At 41.1% G+C, this 18,498-nt stretch overlaps 1 protein-coding gene across 1 annotated transcript in view; it reads right to left on the bottom strand.

The window, feature by feature from the left end:
* Window positions 1-18,498, bottom strand: part of LOC109195092 (immunoglobulin superfamily member 10) — a 34,226-nt gene that overhangs the window by 1,175 nt on the left and 14,553 nt on the right. The window contains exons 3-8 of the mRNA XM_019346526.2: window positions 10,809-10,934; window positions 10,566-10,702; window positions 5,940-6,069; window positions 4,941-5,179; window positions 3,323-3,474; window positions 41-3,121 (exon numbers count right to left, since the gene is read on the bottom strand). Of these exons, the coding sequence (XP_019202071.1) occupies window positions 41-3,121; window positions 3,323-3,474; window positions 4,941-5,179; window positions 5,940-6,069; window positions 10,566-10,702; window positions 10,809-10,895 (3,826 nt within the window). The 5' untranslated portion in view covers window positions 10,896-10,934. The remainder of the gene's footprint in view (window positions 1-40; window positions 3,122-3,322; window positions 3,475-4,940; window positions 5,180-5,939; window positions 6,070-10,565; window positions 10,703-10,808; window positions 10,935-18,498) is intronic.

Here is an 18,498-nt window from a genome sequence, read left to right on the forward strand (position 1 = left end):
CACATTTAGAAAGGAAATTATAGCATGCTACTTTATTTACCTTGTCTTGGATGTGGTAAAGAGCTTTGTCCTGGCCAGGAAGGGTACAGGGGATAATGATGATGACGATGATGGTGTAAAGACCAGGTAGAGGTTGGAGGGACTCTGGGAGGCTGGAAATGCCTGCCTGGATTCACATTAGTGTGCCTTCCTGTGTTTCTGTCTTGGTTTCCATATGTAACCCTCTGGGTGGTAGTTTGTCCTCTTCCCTGGTTGGTTTGATGAAGCCAGGGGTGAAGGGGCTCCATTACGGGGAAATTGCTCATTTGAGGCTTTACAGTTGGTTTGTGTATCCATTTGTCTTCTCTTGGTGTGTCTTCATCTCTGTTTCCACCTCTTGCTGAATGTGATGTAAAGATGTTGGAGGATGAAGTTTTTGCATGCGTTAGTGTTTTTTTCTCTGGCGAAGGTCGAGTGTAAAATCTCGGTTGTGTTGTTGACCTAAAGATATCTCGTGTATTGTAGCTCTCTGTAACCAACTTTTCTGTGTCTTTCTTTCTCCCTTCTGTCTCTATTTGATATTTCTCTTGCTCCTCTGGTGCTTTTGGAAGCAGGTTTTTATTGTTGATGCCATTTCCTTGAGTCATCTCTACTTTATTTATCTCAGGTTCCTTTAAGTGTACAACATCCTTCGTCTTTTCTTCAACAGGCCGTATAGCTGGATTATCTAATTTAGGAGTGACGATTGTCTTTGGATTAGGTAAATGGTTTCTACCTGGCAAATGACCTACGTGGGGATTAGTTTCCTTAACTGATGGAAAGGGGGTAACGCTAATGCCAAGCTCCTGAGCTGTAATAAGGGTTTCACTATTTAAATCTTCCTTAGCATCCAAACTGTCACCAGTTTTGTAATTATATTCATCATAGTACTCATCTCCCTCTGTCTGATACTCAGCAGATAAGGTTTCATAGTTTTCCACTGTGCTTGGAACAGTTGTTGTAGAAGTAGTAGTGGTAGTTGTAGTAGTGGTAGTTGTAGTAGTAGTTGTTGTAATGGGCGGTGTTGTCATTGGAGTGGTGGTTGTTGTTGGGGGAAGAGTTGTTTGGGGTTTGTTTGATGAATGGTAGAGGGGGTTAAGATGTGGGTGGATTCTTCTCACTGGGGGTTTTCTACGTCTGTAAGGGCGCCTTCTTCTGTTTGAACCAGCAGAAACAAAGTCAGCGTTTCTTCCTCCCTCTCCTAAGTGCTTATTTTCTGACTGTTCGACTGGCTGATGAATTCCAGAAGGAACTGTAGTCCTGGGAGAAGCAGTCTGAAGAATCTGACTTTCTAATGTTTCAGAGTGTTTTTTCTCATCCTCCTTTTGGCCTGTGTTTGAATGTACCTCAGGATAAAGTTTCGCATTGATAGGAAAATCTGTCAATTCTATCCTGGTATCAGGAGGTGTGGTGGTGTGATGTAAGTTGTAAGCAGCAGTATTAACCATAGTTGCAACTGCAGTTGTAGGTGTGGCTGTACTTGGTTGGATGATTACCGTGCTTGGCTCCTCAAGTGTCTGCTCAGTGGGCAGAGCACCACTTGGTTTCGCATTAGCTTTTGCCAGTATCTCTGCCCAACGATTTGGATCCAACTCCTTAATGGATTTATTAGGTTTTCTCTTTGAATCTTTCATTCGTATCCTTTTCAAAAAACCGTTAGGATTTCTTTGCCTCGATCCTACCTTCTCAGGGAGTTGTGTAGAAAAAGGATGCACAATTTCTTGAAAATCTCCCCCTGAGCCTTCTCCTCCTTCCAAAGCAACTGTCAAAATAGGATGCTCTTTCTCAGTTTGTACTTTAGTCCTTTCAGAAGCCTTTTCTCCCCTGACTTCCACTATGTGAGTCAGCATGTCAGCTCCATACAGATTGGAGGCCAAGCAGCTATATTCCCCTGCATCTTCTAGTGTCAGTCTTCTTACAACCAACGTCCCATTCTCCATCACTTCTGCTCTTCTTGTCTGTTGTGTGGGGAGAAGAACTTGATTTCTGGGTAGATACCATATAGTGTGACTGGGATGAGCCGAGGTCACCTCACAAGGAAGAGAGAAAGTGTTCCCTCTCTCAACTGTAATTTTCTCACCATTGAAAGCTGTTGGACTCAGTGAGCGCTCTTTGATGGTTAGTCTCAAGGGCATCAAGTCCACACCGGCTTTGGTTCTGACAATACAGTGGTAGACACCGGAGTCAGACAGTGTGGCATTCAAAATCACAAGCTGCCCATTTTCAGAGATGTGTATTTTATCAGTTACATCCTCCACAATGGACAAATCTGGAAGCATCCACTCCATTTTCACCTGTGGATCAGATGTAAGGACGCTGCACTCTAAGTTAACCTTTGATCCTTCAAGAGCAGTCTGAACGCGTCCTGCTGTCCCTCTGCGAATTAGAGCCCAGGAAGACGCAAAGTCATCTTCAACCCTGTGGATGTTGATGTTCTTTGTAATTAAAGTAGTGAAATCCATCACCAGTTTCTTGGTCGTTGTCTGCTTTCTATTAAGCCTCAAAGTGACTCTGGGTTGAAGCAGCCATGAAGGTTCTGCTACCAAATACCCTTTTAGTTCTGTGAAATATGGCGAGTTCTCATTCACAGCTTGTGTGTACTGATAGGTTACTCTACTTGCATTTCCCCTCTGATGACCTCTCTCCAAAATCGCAGGGCTTTCGTAGTAATACGCAACCAGTTGCCACAGATTTTGCAGTTTCTCTCGATCAATCTCGCATTCAATAGCAGTCACCAGTGATACATTGACAGATAAGTCCCGAGGTGAACGCGGATTTGCCGTCCACGTCATAGGTGAACTGTCTCCAGGATGGCGAACATCACATGCCACATGAGCACTGTTTCCATGGCTATCTGAGAGAACAATGGTCAAATGACCTAAAGGTTTTTCAAAGTCCTGAGTGTATGGAGCGTCAGGCTCTGCTTCTGATTCAGCCCACACTGGATTGTCCCACTTTTTGAGAGGGGAACGAAGAGCTGGTCGTTCACATGTAAGCTTGTCTGAAGTTAACCCGAGAAAAAGGGTCCCATTCAGGTGCTGAGGTGAGGAACACTGTGGGCATAGGTCTTTGGATCCACGTTCCTTCTTACACTTTATTACTCCTGGAAGAATGTGAGGGAAACAAAGTTGGGATGGAAATGTAAGGCATTGAGAAGATATGAGGGAAAATATTAGAGATGATAGGAAAACAAGGTGAAATTGTGAAATTACAATGAATTAGAGAAAGAGCATGCTTTGTTTTCAGGCTTTCAAAGTGCTCATGTGGTGAAATAGGGCTAGGGTATTCAATTATGCTTTCATACCTTCATGTGTGGAGCTCCATTCCATCAACCAGTGGAGCTGACAGTCGCAGGTCCAAGGATTACCATGTAACGAGAGGAGCTCAAGCCTGGAAGCTGTCTGCAGAGCTCTGGCAGGTAACTGCTCCAACAGATTGTCTGATAGGTGTAAGTGTCTGAGACAAAAACATTTACACAGTGTCTTTGTTAAAGGGTCTCCAGAGTGATGGGGACTGGAAAGATTGTTGAATATATTGCACATATTGAAAGGAAACATATGTATTACATTACTTGTGCATCCCGTCCTATCCTAGATCCACAATACAAGAGTTTTAGGAACTATCAAAGCTCTTTAAACACTGTTTTTGGGGTCCTGTTTCGCTTCTGTTTGAAGGTTGCTACACTCTAAGGGGAATTTCTGAGTAATACATATGTGATTGTCTCAAAGTAAGCATACATTTACTGAAGACATCATTTTGGGGGCTATTATCAGTTGCACTGGGAGCTAAAGTCCCCTAAAAAGTGTCTTCTTATATTCAACACATAAAAACACAGAAAATTTCACTTGTCATCAGACTTTATGTTGCTTAAAGAAAAACAGTACATCTCTCTGCCTACTTCAATATTACGCAATCCAAAACACACGACAAAAACACAGCTCCAGTTTGTTAAGGCATGAGTCTAGGTTTGCTCTCACAACCACCAGCTGGCTAATATGGGACAATAGCATTTCTATTGGTGGCACCATGCAAACCAAAAGAAAAAAAGAAATAAATAAATAGGATGGCAGCCTCCTTACAATTAGGTGAAATCTGCTGTTGCCTGGTGATTTCATTGGATTATTTGATATTTAGCAGCCAGTTTTCAGTAGTTGTGGTTACCAACTGGTCTGACTGACCACTTTTGATGTAAGGTGACTGCACGGGTCATCTGTTAGAAGGCAACTCAAGATTTCTGAACACCTAAATCCTTTTACAGTTAAATGACAGCAGCTATGTCACTGCTTCTGGAAGAATTTCAGTTTTAGATCAATATGGTTCCAGTTCCAGCCTTTGAATTCAAGTTGGTGTAAATTTCTGCAAATGCAGATGGTAATTTATTTTTATTTATTTATTTTAAAATTCTATTTACAGCTAATCACTATATTATCAGAAACAGACTGCACGGAATTACCAGCTCAAGTCCATTACAGTACAAACTTATAGCAGACCGACTCCATTAATTTTCATTTCATTGCCATCTTGAGGCATCATGAAGACAGCAGCTGACTTAAACTGGTTGCAGACCTGGTCTTCATGGCAAACATTTAATAGGCAACAAGATAGCAAATTCATCACACATGGTTGTAATAATTTCTTTTGTGCTGTGGTGCCTTATAGCATAAATATGCAGTGCTCAAAGAAGAACCGCACAGAGTTTACGTTTGTTTGTCAGGTTCTTTGAGCCATTCCACTTTCAAAGAAACATCTAAATGAATGCCAGGGTACAAGGTTTCCTAGTAGAGAGTTGCACTGTGAACCATATTTTGAACGGCTTGGCTTGCTTGCGTATATTTACTTCCAATCAAAATAATGTAAATAGATAATTAGGTACATACTCAATAATCTTAAGTTAGTTTCAGATAAATTTCTCGATATCTTACTTGAGTCCTGAGGTCCAAAAGTGTCCTAGTACTGACACTGTTATGAAGGTATGCGGGTGGAGCTCTTTGAGAAGGTTCCCCTCCAGCTGCAGGAGTTTTAGGGAGGTCAGGCCAGAAAAGGAGTATGGCTCTATAAAGTCTATAAGGTTGTGGTCCAGATGGAGACGAATCAAACCGACAAGACCCTCGAACAAACCAGGATTTATTGACCTTAGCTTGTTGTAACTCAGCTTCAAGATCTGTAAAACAGGTAATGAGAGAACTATGAAAAGACAGAAGCACCAAACTGGAAGACATTTTCAAAGATTGCAGCGGTCTTTAGTTGGCCTGTGATGTTGCTACGGCAGAAGAGGAATCAGGCAGTTGCAGTTGAGCCTCATTGCACTGGTCTAATGTGCAGTAATAAAGTCCAGAGTCTCTCATTTTTAATTCTGATGTAATTGCATGGATCATTGATGTGTTTAAAAAGCTAATATAGGCGTTGATCGGATCCATCTGGACCCAACAGGACTCACTGTAACTTTAGTCAAGCAATCAAAGAACAGCTAATTACTGGCTTATATGTGGTTTACACAGGAGAGGATTGAATTGGACTCTGTGCATACACTGTATGCCATTGGTGTTCATTTCTTTTACACATCATTTTTTCATTGTAATCTGTTTCTCCATAAAAGACATTTAAAGTTAGAAAGAGAAAAACCATCTGATCTACAGAATGTGATGCAGAAGTAAACTTGGCTGTTAAATGAAGTTTCCACTTATGACCTAATCAAGTTTGTTTTATTCACAAATTTCTCCTGCAGCGCTTCAGAAAGCAACACGTGCAAACAGTTTGACACAAATGAAAAGTGCCACATTGGTTATCGCGAGTTTTTAGAGATGAGTCCTGTGAGTTTTGACTTTTTATTTCGATTAAAGCAGCAGTTCCTTCTGTTTATACCAACTGTAATAAATAGAGTCAAGATATGAATGTAATACATACAAAGAGACAAACTCTACCTGTAGTGATCTCAGGCTGTAAAAAGCTCCAGGATGAACCGTGTTAATGTCGTTGCCATGCAACATGAGCATTTCTAGCTGCCGCAGTGACCTGAATTCAGACCCCTCCACCTCCGTCAGGCTGTTATATCTGTCAGAGAAAACAAACAGGACCAGGTACTGTTATGGCAAAGGCATAAGGCGAAGAAGGCAACGATATTCAGTGTGTAAGATAAGAGAAAAGGAAAATGCTTGAAGGACTAACAAGTGGAAAGAATCAAGGGTGACAGAGTGTTCAGACAGACTTTGACCCACAATGGTTTTTTCCTCCTTAAAGCTTTGCTATTTTTAAATCAGGGGAAACGTGTGTGCAGATTCAAGTGATTTATCTTCTTTGCAAACATCTAAAACGGCACCAATGTGGAACAGGAAGTAGCCTAACGTGTTCAGAAAGTAGGCGCAGTTTCAAATATATTATTTCGAATATTTCTAACAGTTCCAGAGTAAATCTAAAAAAAATTAGAGACAAAATGATCATGATATGTCAGCATTTCTAGTAACTGGCTATGAACTTTTCATATAGCTTTGCCATGCAAAACCACTCTGCAAATCTCCTCAAAACCTCTTCTGGCATCAACATCAGCACAAAAACTGCACTGGGAGCTTCATGGCCGAGCAGCTCCTTGAAGTGTAGCGTGCATATGGCCATGCACTTTTGCACTTTTGTCCATACAGTCTACACCTTGCATATGGTGTATTTCAACATTCATCAGAAAGAGCTACATCCTCAGCCCCACATTGACTATACGAGTCTCAAGCATGTTAGACAGCCTCCAGCTCCTTACAGCTTTAAATCCCCAGATGCTACAGCAGTCCCCTGTGCTGTAGGTGGTCCATACCATCCTCCCTGCCATTTACTGAACAGTTCCTTTGAAAGACAGTGGAAACCCGCAGTTTTCTTTTGAATTCAAACTGCATGTCTCTAAACCTACGATAAAGGAAACAGGCCTAAGAGTCTAAATAAAACACCCAAACATGTCTGGTGTGAACATTTAGAGTTAAAATCCCTCCACCCTATTTTCAGGGTGGTCCCGTCATCGGAAGGTTTTAAATCTGTTTGCTCCCTAAAGGCTCGTGGTCCCCTTCCAAATGTATTCTTGTTGCAGTGTCCTGCTGAAATTCCCTTTGTTCCTAATACGATAGACACCGCCTCCGCCACACACAAAGTCATCAGGAATCAATATGGAATCATAAGCCTTTGCTCATGCATCGTAGCCCTGAGTGTTTCTTGGCTTCACTTTGGAGAGCTGTAGCTGTAGGAACACGTATGTTCGATTTAGTCTGAGTGAACGTTAAACAAATGCTGCCATGCAAGCGCCCGAGTACAACATCTTATAATGTCTGACTGAGCCCATGTAAGAAAAGCACAAGTCATTCGTCCTCTGAACTTTTGCAGTCAACAAGTGAAAGACACGCAGCCTATTTCTCTATGCTCTACCCAGGCAGCTCCTAAAATGGTCACTTAAACTAAATGGAGTTTATTTTCCAATGGGACAGTTTGCATGTTTGTCCAATAGTGACAACAGTTCAAACAAATGAATGTAGAGATTATTGTCAAGAGTTCAGGTGTAAGCATGGCTGCTGGTCGTACTAAGCTCCCTAGAGAAACATCAAACACGTAGTGGTTAAAGCCTTGATTAAGCTACGAGTCCTGTTGGGTCCACTTTACTCTATGTAACATAAATCTCATCATCAGACAGTAAACACAACGGCCCTTGCAGACATCCATGTGTCTGCCTGTGTTTTGTGGCCCAACAGACTTGTCCACAGACAATTTACACTACATCGCTGGAAACCTGCGATGTAATCCGACATGCACCGCCCTAGAAATGTAAGTACACATCGCATCAGTGCAGTCCAGAGCTGTTGGGATCATCCTGTTCAGTACCACTGATTCCTCCTGTGCATTTAACTCTTTTCAGTTTTTAACATTTATCAGTGACAGAATAATCATCACTGCCTCAATGCTAGGAACAATAATCATCGTATCAGGGACTCATACTGTAAATGTCAGGAAATTCCTGAAGGGAGATTGCGGAAACTGTTGGAATGGACGTGAGGGAACGCACAAAGATGTGGAAGTAACAAAAAACGAAGTGGAAAAACTAATACGTTAGCCTCTGAAATAAAATACAACGATAATGAATACAACACGGGGTGAGATCCAGGAGGGAAAAAGTCCCAGAACTGTATTTGCTTCTGTCATGGTTGGCACACCAACAATGACATCAGCCACTTACCTAGGTTACATCATAGGCTCTACAAAGGTTAATCGCACAAGTCCAAATGCCCAATAACATTTTCCTGCAGCACTGAGCAAAGAGCAGCGTGAGCGTTACTCGTACATGCTGTGCGGTGTGATGTACCTTCAAGCAACCAATAAAATTTAACCTACAGCTGCACTAAGTTCAACCACACAATGAACAAAAATATGGATGAAAAGTCGATTCTGTTCTTAACTTCATGACACAAGTTCACGTGGGCACAGGGACCTCAGGAGGACAGCAGTGTTGCAGAAACAACACACTCTTCACTAGCAGAGACAGTGCCAACGCTTTCAGGCAGGACGCAGAACAATTTTTGTCCGTTCGCTCCAGCTAGCGGTCAGCACAGTGCATGCCGTTCCCTATGTGAAAGGGTCTTAAATCAGGCCTTCATACAATGCACCAAGTATGCACATCCCACCCGGTGGCAGACTTCAAAGAAGTATAAGAGGAATGACTGGATTAATTAATCCACAGTGGAGAATAATCGAGGCATGACTAATAAAATAATCACCATTTAAAGAAGATAATCAGGATTTTTGGCAACTTCAGAAACGGTGGGTTCATTTCAGATGGACATACAGTAGATGAAAAAAGCCTTTTTAATTTTAGTTAAATGGCCTGTATTTGTATAGCGCTTTACTAGTCCCGCCTAGGGACCCCAACGCGCTTTACACACCCAGTCATCCACCCATTCACACACTGGTGGAGGCAAGCTACAGTTGTAGCCACAGCTGCCCAGGGGCAGGCTGACAGAAGCGAGGCTGCCATATCGCACCATCGGCCCTCTGGCCAACACCAGTAGGCGGTAGGTGAAGTGTCTTGCCCAAGGACACAACGACCGAGACCCCCCCCGGCAACCTTCCGATTACAAGGCGAACTCCAAACTCTTGAGCCACGATCGCCCGTGGTTGATGACTAAATTTCAACTTTTACAGAGAGCAGCTTATAAAACTAAGCTAACATGAGCCTCAGAAGGTCCGATACTCTGTAGAAAACAGTTTTTATTCTTTCCAGCAGTTTTTTTCTTTTTAATGGCTTGATGGCTACGTACATGATGTAACTTTTGCTTTAAATTATAGGTAAACACAGGTGTTACCAATCACATTAATAAGGTTGAGTCCATTTCTAAGCCTTAATTAATGTGATTTATAACACCTGTGTTTACCCACTATTCTCTGTCAAAATAGAAAACATGGAATCCTAAAAACTGCTTTGGTGTAAGAGCTGTGTCTTTAACTATGTACACCAAGGCAGTTTTTAGCACATACAGTACAGATGGTACCAGCATCTCTGCTGTGCTGGCTAAATCTGAATCAGGTAAGATTTTCTTGGACATTTTTGAGTGGACCTTGTACAACATTATATTATGTGCAATATTGTTGCAGATGTGAAAAAGTGTTTGCTGAAAGGTGTAACTTCATGTTAATATTTTATTTGTCTTACTCTAATTCCTTCAGTAACTGTCCCTGCAGTGTAAAACATGCTTTATGCTTTGACTCAGCTGCAGCGGTGTGATAGCTTTCCACACAGAACAGGAGCCCATATGGAAACTTCGCCTCCTGTGAACTGCAGGTTGGCACTGCAGTGCTTAGTGACCACATACCTCCTGAAGTACTTGTCATACATTAGCATGCATATAATGAGTCAAAGTATCATTTATAGAGTAATCTATGAAAAGCAAGTAGCTGGAGTGATATTCTAACTACACTCATGAAATGCAGTGAAAGGTTTTTCCCAAAACAGAGCCTCACACCCAAATGGAAACCCCTCCTGTGGACAGTAGTGCTGTTCTGCCAAGCAGTTTGATAGATGGATATGTATTGTTTGGAGCCAGGATAATTAGACAAGGCTGTGTGTTACATACAAAACAGTGGCTCTGTGATTTTTTTTTTTTTCCCTTCTGTGCTGGAGGGCAGTGAAAGCTCCATCCATAATTCCCACATGGAAGTGATTAGGAGATTTACTCTAGTACCACATGCTGGTGCTAAGCCCTTATCTTCTGGGCTAAAAGCAAATGTTGTCATATTAAATGCACCATGGGCCACTTGCTGCCTGGGGTTTCTTTAGCTGATATGGCAGGTTGATAAGATGAATGCATGGCAAGCAACAATCCTTCTTGATTGTAATTTCTCTTTAAGATTAATGTCATTAAAACAAATGAAAATATTTATCATGACTTGGTTTGCGAGGCAGCTCGATCATTTGTTACAGAAAGAAAACAGTTCTCCGACCACGGCATTCCACACGGCTTCATGTGTTTAGTTTTCTTCCCATTGGACTGACACTTGGTAACTGTGTCTCAGTGTGTGTGGAATCTTACCCCAGGTTCAGCCGCTCTGTGTCCTTAGGAAGAGTTTTTGGTATGCTGGTGAGGTGTCTGAACGTACAGTGGACCTCTCTGACACCTGGACAGCTGCAGCTCTGGGGGCAGGATGGGACGGTGTGGACAGGAATGATCTGGAGGAAGTTTAAAGGAAGAGATCCATGGAGTGATATCAGGCAAATGTAGAAATTCAGAAGACAAATGGGCCTCTAAACATTTTCTATTTCAGTGATGTTTTACCATTTGCCACAGCAGTGATGAAAGGAGCAGGGAGAACCACGCTGTAGGCAGGCTGCGGGCGACCTTGGCACACCACCACAGCGCCATGACTGGATGGCTGTTTGACTGATCACGTCATGAACACACCTGTAGGCGCAGATTTGTGTCAACAAAAAGATCTCTCGCAGTGCTGTGTACCTTACGAACATGATCACATAATGCACCCTTTTCTTTATATTGATCTGAGTGTGGAGTAGATGATAATGTAGCGGAAACCATCAGACTACCACACTCTTGCTTGGCGCATGCTGGAATGGACTGCTGAACAGAATAAGCTGTCGAACTATTAGGAATAATGTAATGATAAAAGACTTAATAACTATTTCGTAGGTGTGTTCAGCTGCAGAATATAAATCCTTTAGTAATGAAAGATACAATACAGCAGATTCTTTGGCCAACTACAGTCATGTGAAACAGACAGATTTCACAGGACCCCCCACACTAAGTATGGCGCCGCTGCTTGCACAGGAGTTCAGAGGGTAAGTAGCAGCCAGCTGTTGCTAATCAAATGCACTTCATTAACTGATCCCCTATTAAAGCTGAAGTTTTGGCGTTTTGCTGGTTTGGATCATTCAGGTTTGTCTTAATGCAAAGCCAAAATCTGGAGCGGATGTCCCCATGTTTAACATGCTAACAGAGGCCTGCAGGCCTCTGTTAGCATGTTAAATATGTTAAAGTTAATGACAGTGCTGTTTAAAGTTTTTAGTACCTTGTGAGTTTTTGAACTTTTTCTCATTTTATTTGAGATTTAAGGAGCTATGATGAAAGTAAAAATGTAAAAAATTACCATATTATCTCTCAAATTAAATTGCATCAATAACCGTTTCCACAAGCCCAAGGTGATGGAACGACGAAAGTGAGAGAGACAATGGTAGCATTCAAAGCATGAGAAGCACTGAGAAAGGAAATGAGAGTCGTGAGAAAAAGTCGACAGTAGTTCTTGTCGTGCCAAACTATTCAGCCTCAAGGTGGATGAAACATCCTGGAGAGGTTAGTGCAGTTGGTTTAATCCTGTCCGTCACTACAGCAGCCTGTAAATCCTCTCATAACCAACATAGTCCTGTAAAAACAATGGCTGCACTTGGTTTTAATATTTTGAAGTCACCTTAAATAAATAGAACAGGATAGAATGCAATACAATAAACAGGAGAATGGAAAACAACTACTAAACACTGGCAACTTGTCAGCTGTAGCTCGCTGCAGTGCCAGGGCGTTTGGCGGCCATTAGCCTGGTTTAAATGTTAACATGCTCCTTTGAGAACATTACATGCCAATTACATACAATCAAGCACAATAAAAACATACACACTGAATCACACGTGCACGTGACATTGCTACATAGGTAGCCAAATAAGATACAAATAAAGGAAGAGAACAGATAGAACCAAACGTCACGAGCATATTTTAAGTCATTTGAGGCCAGTCAAGGGTTTCTCGTTTCCTTGTGTGTCTCTGTGTTCTCGCCCCTCAAAGGCAGGCTGATTCCTCTAACAGCTGGTTGTGTGTGTGTGTGTGTGTGTGTGTGTGTTTGACAGGAGGTCCTACAGCATGAAATTTGATTTGTTATCATCATTGCAACACAAATCCACGATCGTGCACTTCTCATATTAGTTTTCTTGCTATTACAGAGGTCAGGTCATCATCACCTGGTTTTAGTCATGACAGTTTAAATCAAAATAAAGAATCTGTTCACACACACAAGCGGGACCAGACCCAAATGGACCGTTCTCTGTGTCAAAAACAACTTTTTTTCCCATTTTGTAGTTAAAATAAAACATTCGGCATTATTTTGACATTCCAGGAATAGTTTAAATTTCCATAATAACAAGACTAAGGGACCGAGCAAAGTATATCACTCGTAGTGGGAAGAAGCTATACAGACCCACGTCTACATGTTGTAGCTGTGATGGGGCAGTCTCTCATGGGGGCTACTCCTGTTTATGTCTGCGTAGCTGTTGGTCTCTCGGTTTAGCCCACGTGTCTAAGAATGCACATGTCGGAGTGAAATGGAGTGTTAAACACCAAACACTCCATTTCAGCCATTGTGTGTGCTTCTGATCTATGCTTCTCGGCTTTTCATGTTTTTGCTTTTTTCCACACGTCTTCCTCTTTGCGGTGACTTCTGCTTTCCGTCCAAAGCCAAGTTATTGACCAATTTAACCTACACGAACTTTTTCAAAGACCACACACGAGTACATCTCATAGACCTCTGCATTGGCTAAGTTTTCTAAATTATTCCCTCTGTGTCGCCAAAGGCCTGCAAAAAAACGGATACAACCGTGGGACCGTGAATTGGACTTAAGAGTCAACAGGAAGGATGTCAAACTCATTTTACATGGTGGGCCACTTAGAGTCCACTTTGATCTTAAGCTGCCCGACCTGTGAAACTCCCCATTCTGTCAGCATAAAGACGTCTAACCACACATTTAATCCTCAAGATATCTCCCTATAAGAACATGAAGGCCATTTTCAACAGTACTTCTAGAGTTTTTCTACATGATAAAGAAATCCTGCTGTTGATTTAAATTGTAAGAAATAAATGTGCAAAACTAAAGGAAACGAGACAGAAGACCCATTGTGACAGACTGACACTTCTATATTACATTATTTAAAAAACAGTTACTTAATTACTTTTTTATACCATAAAGGTCTGCCCTCCCTCTCATTTTTTAAATCTGTCCAGTGGGCCAGATTGGAGTCTTTGCTGAGCCAATTCTGGCCCCCAGACCTTATGTTTGACACCCCTGGTCTACAACCTTGCCATGAGGCTTATGAGCCCGGAAATATCCTGCTCAGTGTGAGTATGATAACAGCAGTTTGGGTTCATACAGGGAAAAATGTGTCCTCCACAAAGAGGTCAGGGGCTGAAGTTCAAGTAAGGCAAATAATCTCTGGAGCTTTGGGGTCAAGGATGATATCACAGTATTCACAATAAATGTCCACGTAGCTTTAATCATCCATTCTGTGCTTTCAATGACATGTTAAAAGGAGTTTTGTTGCAGTTTATTGGGTGTTACACATACCTGAGCAGCAACTTCATGTCATAAAACTTAAAAACTAGGAGCCAGTTTCATCGACAGCTCCTGCATAGATTTTATAGTGCAGTAAAGGTGTCCGTTCGGTCTCAGTCTCCAGTGTGAGTGGATATGTGATCACAGGGGAAAAGAAGAAAGGGTAAAGAAGTGTTCTTTACCCTTTCTTTAACACCTTTAACAGTTCTCTGCCTGAAAACGCTGGAAACAGAGAGTAAAACCTGTGAATTAAAGTGTAAAAACAGAGAGAGAGAGGACAAGAGGTCGAAGAAAAGGAAAAAAATACAAAAGAGAAGAAGATTTAAAAACAGAGGCATGAGAAAACACATGAGGAGATGAGAAAAGGGTTTCCCTGAACTATGAAACCATAAAGCACCTGTTTCAGGCTTTCTCCCGACAGAGATTAAATGCATATACCTCCTGAAAGGGGCAGAGCACAAAACTCTCGGAGCTGTTTCTTATCAATTTCACGTGTTTCCTGGCAAATGTCTTTTTTTCTTCATATCACTGCCAAAATACATCAATCTTTCTTTTATTTCTTTCTATATGGTCATGCTATCTTATAGCCATTCAGTTCTTTTCATCTCTGCTGCACTTTTAAACACCTTGAGTGAATGAAGCAAAGAAAACTATACTGTAACCTGTAAAGTTGGTTTTCTATTTAGGTCAGTGGTATGTTTTGCTAACACTTTACACTTCGGCACATAGATTATCCTTGTGTGGAGTGTGCAGAGAAACTCTATATAATACGCCACTTGGCGTCTTTTATGAGATGTTACTTTTCCCGAGTTTTTTTGTTTGTTCAAACATGAGGTTTGTGACCACTAACTACGTGATGTTAACTTGTAAGATCACAGCTATACGGCCCCAGTCACACAGGCCTAGAGGCTGTTTCCAGACCACCCAGCAAACACTGGTCACGAGGTCCCTGAGTGGATGGGAAAACCCTCCTTGTGATTGCTTTGGTTCGTAGCAGATTGCTACTACTGCTTAGCAGAGGTGGCAAAAGTACAGACATTCTGTACTTAAGTAGAAGTACAGATACTACTGTTAAAAGTAAAGTAAAAGTTGATGTGCTGACTCAACTTCTTTACTCCAGTAAAAGTTACAAAGTACAGGCTCTGAAAAGTACTCAAAGTAACAAAGTAAAAGTAGCTCCTTGAAGGACAATTCTACCACATATTTTTATGCCAATCAAACTGAACCTTGTGCTACATTAATGCAATAATAAAATAATATTAGTAGATGGGAATACAAACTTTATTTCAATCTAAATTTTATTCTAATAAAAGACTCACAACTCACAATAATTTCTATTCAGAGCTCCAGCAGATTTTCCTAACGTACAGGCTGTGATCAGCTGACCTGCTGCTCTGTGTGGGTGTACACATCTGAATTCAACCAGATGTCAGCAGATGTTTTATGAGTCGTCCTGGCTGATTTCCATCCTCTACACTGACAGTCCACTGTTTATGCTGTCTTTATATTTTACACTATACAACCATCTTAACTTCAAGTTGATCTCTGCTACCCTTTATGTAACCTAACTCTGACCATGAACACCACAGCCACTCTGCACCAGTCACGCAACAAACTAACCTATATATCCAGCAGTAAGCTGTAGAGTATTTTCATGCAACCTTTAAAAAACACAGTTAGTCTACCTCAGTTTGTTTTGTAGCACATTTCACAATATGAAAACCCCATAATGCCACATGTACTTTACATTTCCAGTTTATCAGCCATCACTGAGCTTCCTTAGCTTTCAATCTACCCTCTCTTCTTCCTCTCCTGTCTTTCTTATCTTTCTCCATCTGTGAGTGAACTTAGCTCTCTTTCTTTTGTCTCCCTGTGAAATAAGCAGCTGGACCTTTAGCTAGCAACACACTGAGGCAAACTGCACACAAACAGTGTGTTTGTTGGGATGATAGAAACGTTTAGAAAAAGATGAACAGGACTGCTTTTCATGTGTTTAGGCTCAAATTGTTGTGATGTCTAAAGGCCCACAATGACAGAATAATAAAAGTAGAAAGAAAAATAAATACTACACTTAACTGCACTTCAGTAGAATTTTCAGGTACTACATTACTTCCCACCTCTGCTGCTTGACAAGTAATTAGTGTTTGTAGACAAGCTGGCATCTTCTATGCAAACTACAGGTAACCGCACCAATCTTCTAGCAAAAATAGAACCCCCTTTGTGACTGATTTCACCTAGCAACAGCAAGCAGCGTCCAGGAACCATTTGCTAACACATTGGGTAACTGCATTTAATCTTTGCAATCGGTTGCTGTATAGGGATATGGCAGACAACTTTTGCGCAATATGTGCATGACATCATGCAATAAACTTTTATACTTTTTGCACTTTTGTTGCCAGGAAAAAATTTTTTTCCTGGAGACTGTTTAAAAAAAAAATCAAAGTTTTTGTTTTGGTTTCTCAAAGTAGTTTAGTTGGAGATTTTCCCTCCAAGTACCAGGTGTAAATCTCTTACACTTTTAGCTTAGCATGTGAATGAAGGGAAGCTTAGGTGACTTTAAAGCTAATCTAAATGCTGCTGTTACATCTTTGGAGTCAGGGAGTCTTATATTTGAAAGCTGGTCCTCATTAGTCATTAAAACAGAGCCGTTTCTAATAAATACTAAAACAAAACAAAATACTGTTGCTATTTTGTTAGACTTTAGATATTAACAGAACAGAATTCACACTCTTGTGTACAAACATCTTTTTCCCAGTAAGTACAGGATAGACGTCCAGACAATATTCATAAAGAGCAGATGGTGAGCTAAGATAGGTGACAACAGAATATTTCTTTATGGAGCAGAAAGAATGGTAAGCCAGCGGTCATTCAACATCGAAATATTTGCCAGACGACTTCTGCTTAGCAGCAGTGTACTGGTGGAACGTATCGAATTGAATCAAGGTATCAGCATTTCTGGACATCATGGGTGGTCTATGAGCAGAAGAATGATGCTAGAGTAACAGCTTCAAAATAGCAACACTAAGCTTTAGTCAGTATTCAAAGTCAATACATTCCAAGGTAGCTGCAATATATCCAAGATGTGCAAGGAAATCAAAAGTACTTTGAGGTGCTTTTCTTATGGCGTGACAAGCTGGAGTTTTAGTTGAACAGTAACAGAGTCGGGTAGGCTCAATGTTTTTCACTGCAAGTAAGCTACTGAATGTAGTTTACAGTTTCCTACCACAACATGTCTTTAGAGCTTGTCTTACTATATCTCCCAGCGTTAATTGTATTGTTAGGGTAAAAGTACCGTTAGCCAACGATCCACTGAAGACTGATCAAAAGTCAGATCCCTCTCACTTGGATTATTCTTTTAAGAGTGCCGGCGTAAAGCCAGCACATCTTTATGTCAAAAGCATTATGCTGACAGTCAGCCAAGTCACAGCTGCTTTATTCAAGATAACACATGTCAGGAGAGGACTACAATATGATTCCCACATGTTTTCCGTGCACATCTGTAGGCCTGGGATCATGTGCTGCCCATATATCCTCATTCAGAAATCTCTTTCAACATTATCTGCCAAGTGTTGCCATTAGATACTAACCCTGTCTACATAAGGTCATCTAGCAATTATATTATGGTTACATTTACTGATTGATGTGGCAGTTATGATTCTTTATTAACACCTAATCAGCTCATAAGGGAAGAAATGGTAAATGGACTAGAACTTATGCAGCACCTTTCTATTCTACCTGAACGCTCAAAGAACTTTATGCAACTTGCCTCATTCACTCAGGCACTGCTTGCTAACATTCTCACACCTTCACACTACGATGGATGCTTTGCCTCTTGAGCTACAGCCAAATGATAACTGAATGTGTGTATTACACAAAAAAAGGCTCTATGTTGGTTTTGCTACTATGAAGGTTGAGAAGAAAGTTTTTGCTTTGGTTTCTTAAAGTAGTTTAGTTGGAGATTCCATGTGGATTTTCCCTCCAAGTACCAGGTGTGAATCTCTTACAGTTTTAGCTTATGTTGATGAAGGGAAGCTTAGCTGACTTTACAGCTAATCTAAATGCTGCTGTTGCATCTTTGTAGAGTGTAGGAGTCTTATTTCTGAAAGCTGGTCCTCATTAGTCATTAAAACAGAGCCGTTTCTAACAAATACTAAACTGTGTATTCATGTTGACTGTCTGTTTGCCTGAAGGGCTCATTTGTACCAGTATGATTAAAATGCACGTTGCCAAAGGACCCGGGTATAGTAAACAAAGATTTGGTCTCACATAAGTCTGTCTTGCACATAGTAAATCATGTATAAACATTTGCTTTTTGGACACTTTGGTGGGCTGTGGGCATGCATGTCACATTATTTGTGTGAGAGCTAATTCACAGCTTTATTAAGACTTGTGGACAAAAGAATGGCAAATTTAATTCTATACAAGCCAACAAACAGATGTGACTCTAAAACGATCATGTTTACTGTCTTTGGACTCTAATTAGCCAACGTGCAATTGTTAAACGTAGAAATTAAGAGTCAAAAGTCACATTTCAAACCTCTTAATTGGAGAAAATTACAGTCAATTCCTGTAAAGCCAGTGTTCTACGTAGAAAGCGGCATCCTGAAACCCCAACTCAAACAACTGCATCTGGGAGCATT

Source organism: Oreochromis niloticus, linkage group LG2 (assembly GCF_001858045.2).
Source record: "Oreochromis niloticus isolate F11D_XX linkage group LG2, O_niloticus_UMD_NMBU, whole genome shotgun sequence".
NCBI classification, from domain to species: Eukaryota; Metazoa; Chordata; class Actinopteri; order Cichliformes; family Cichlidae; genus Oreochromis; species Oreochromis niloticus.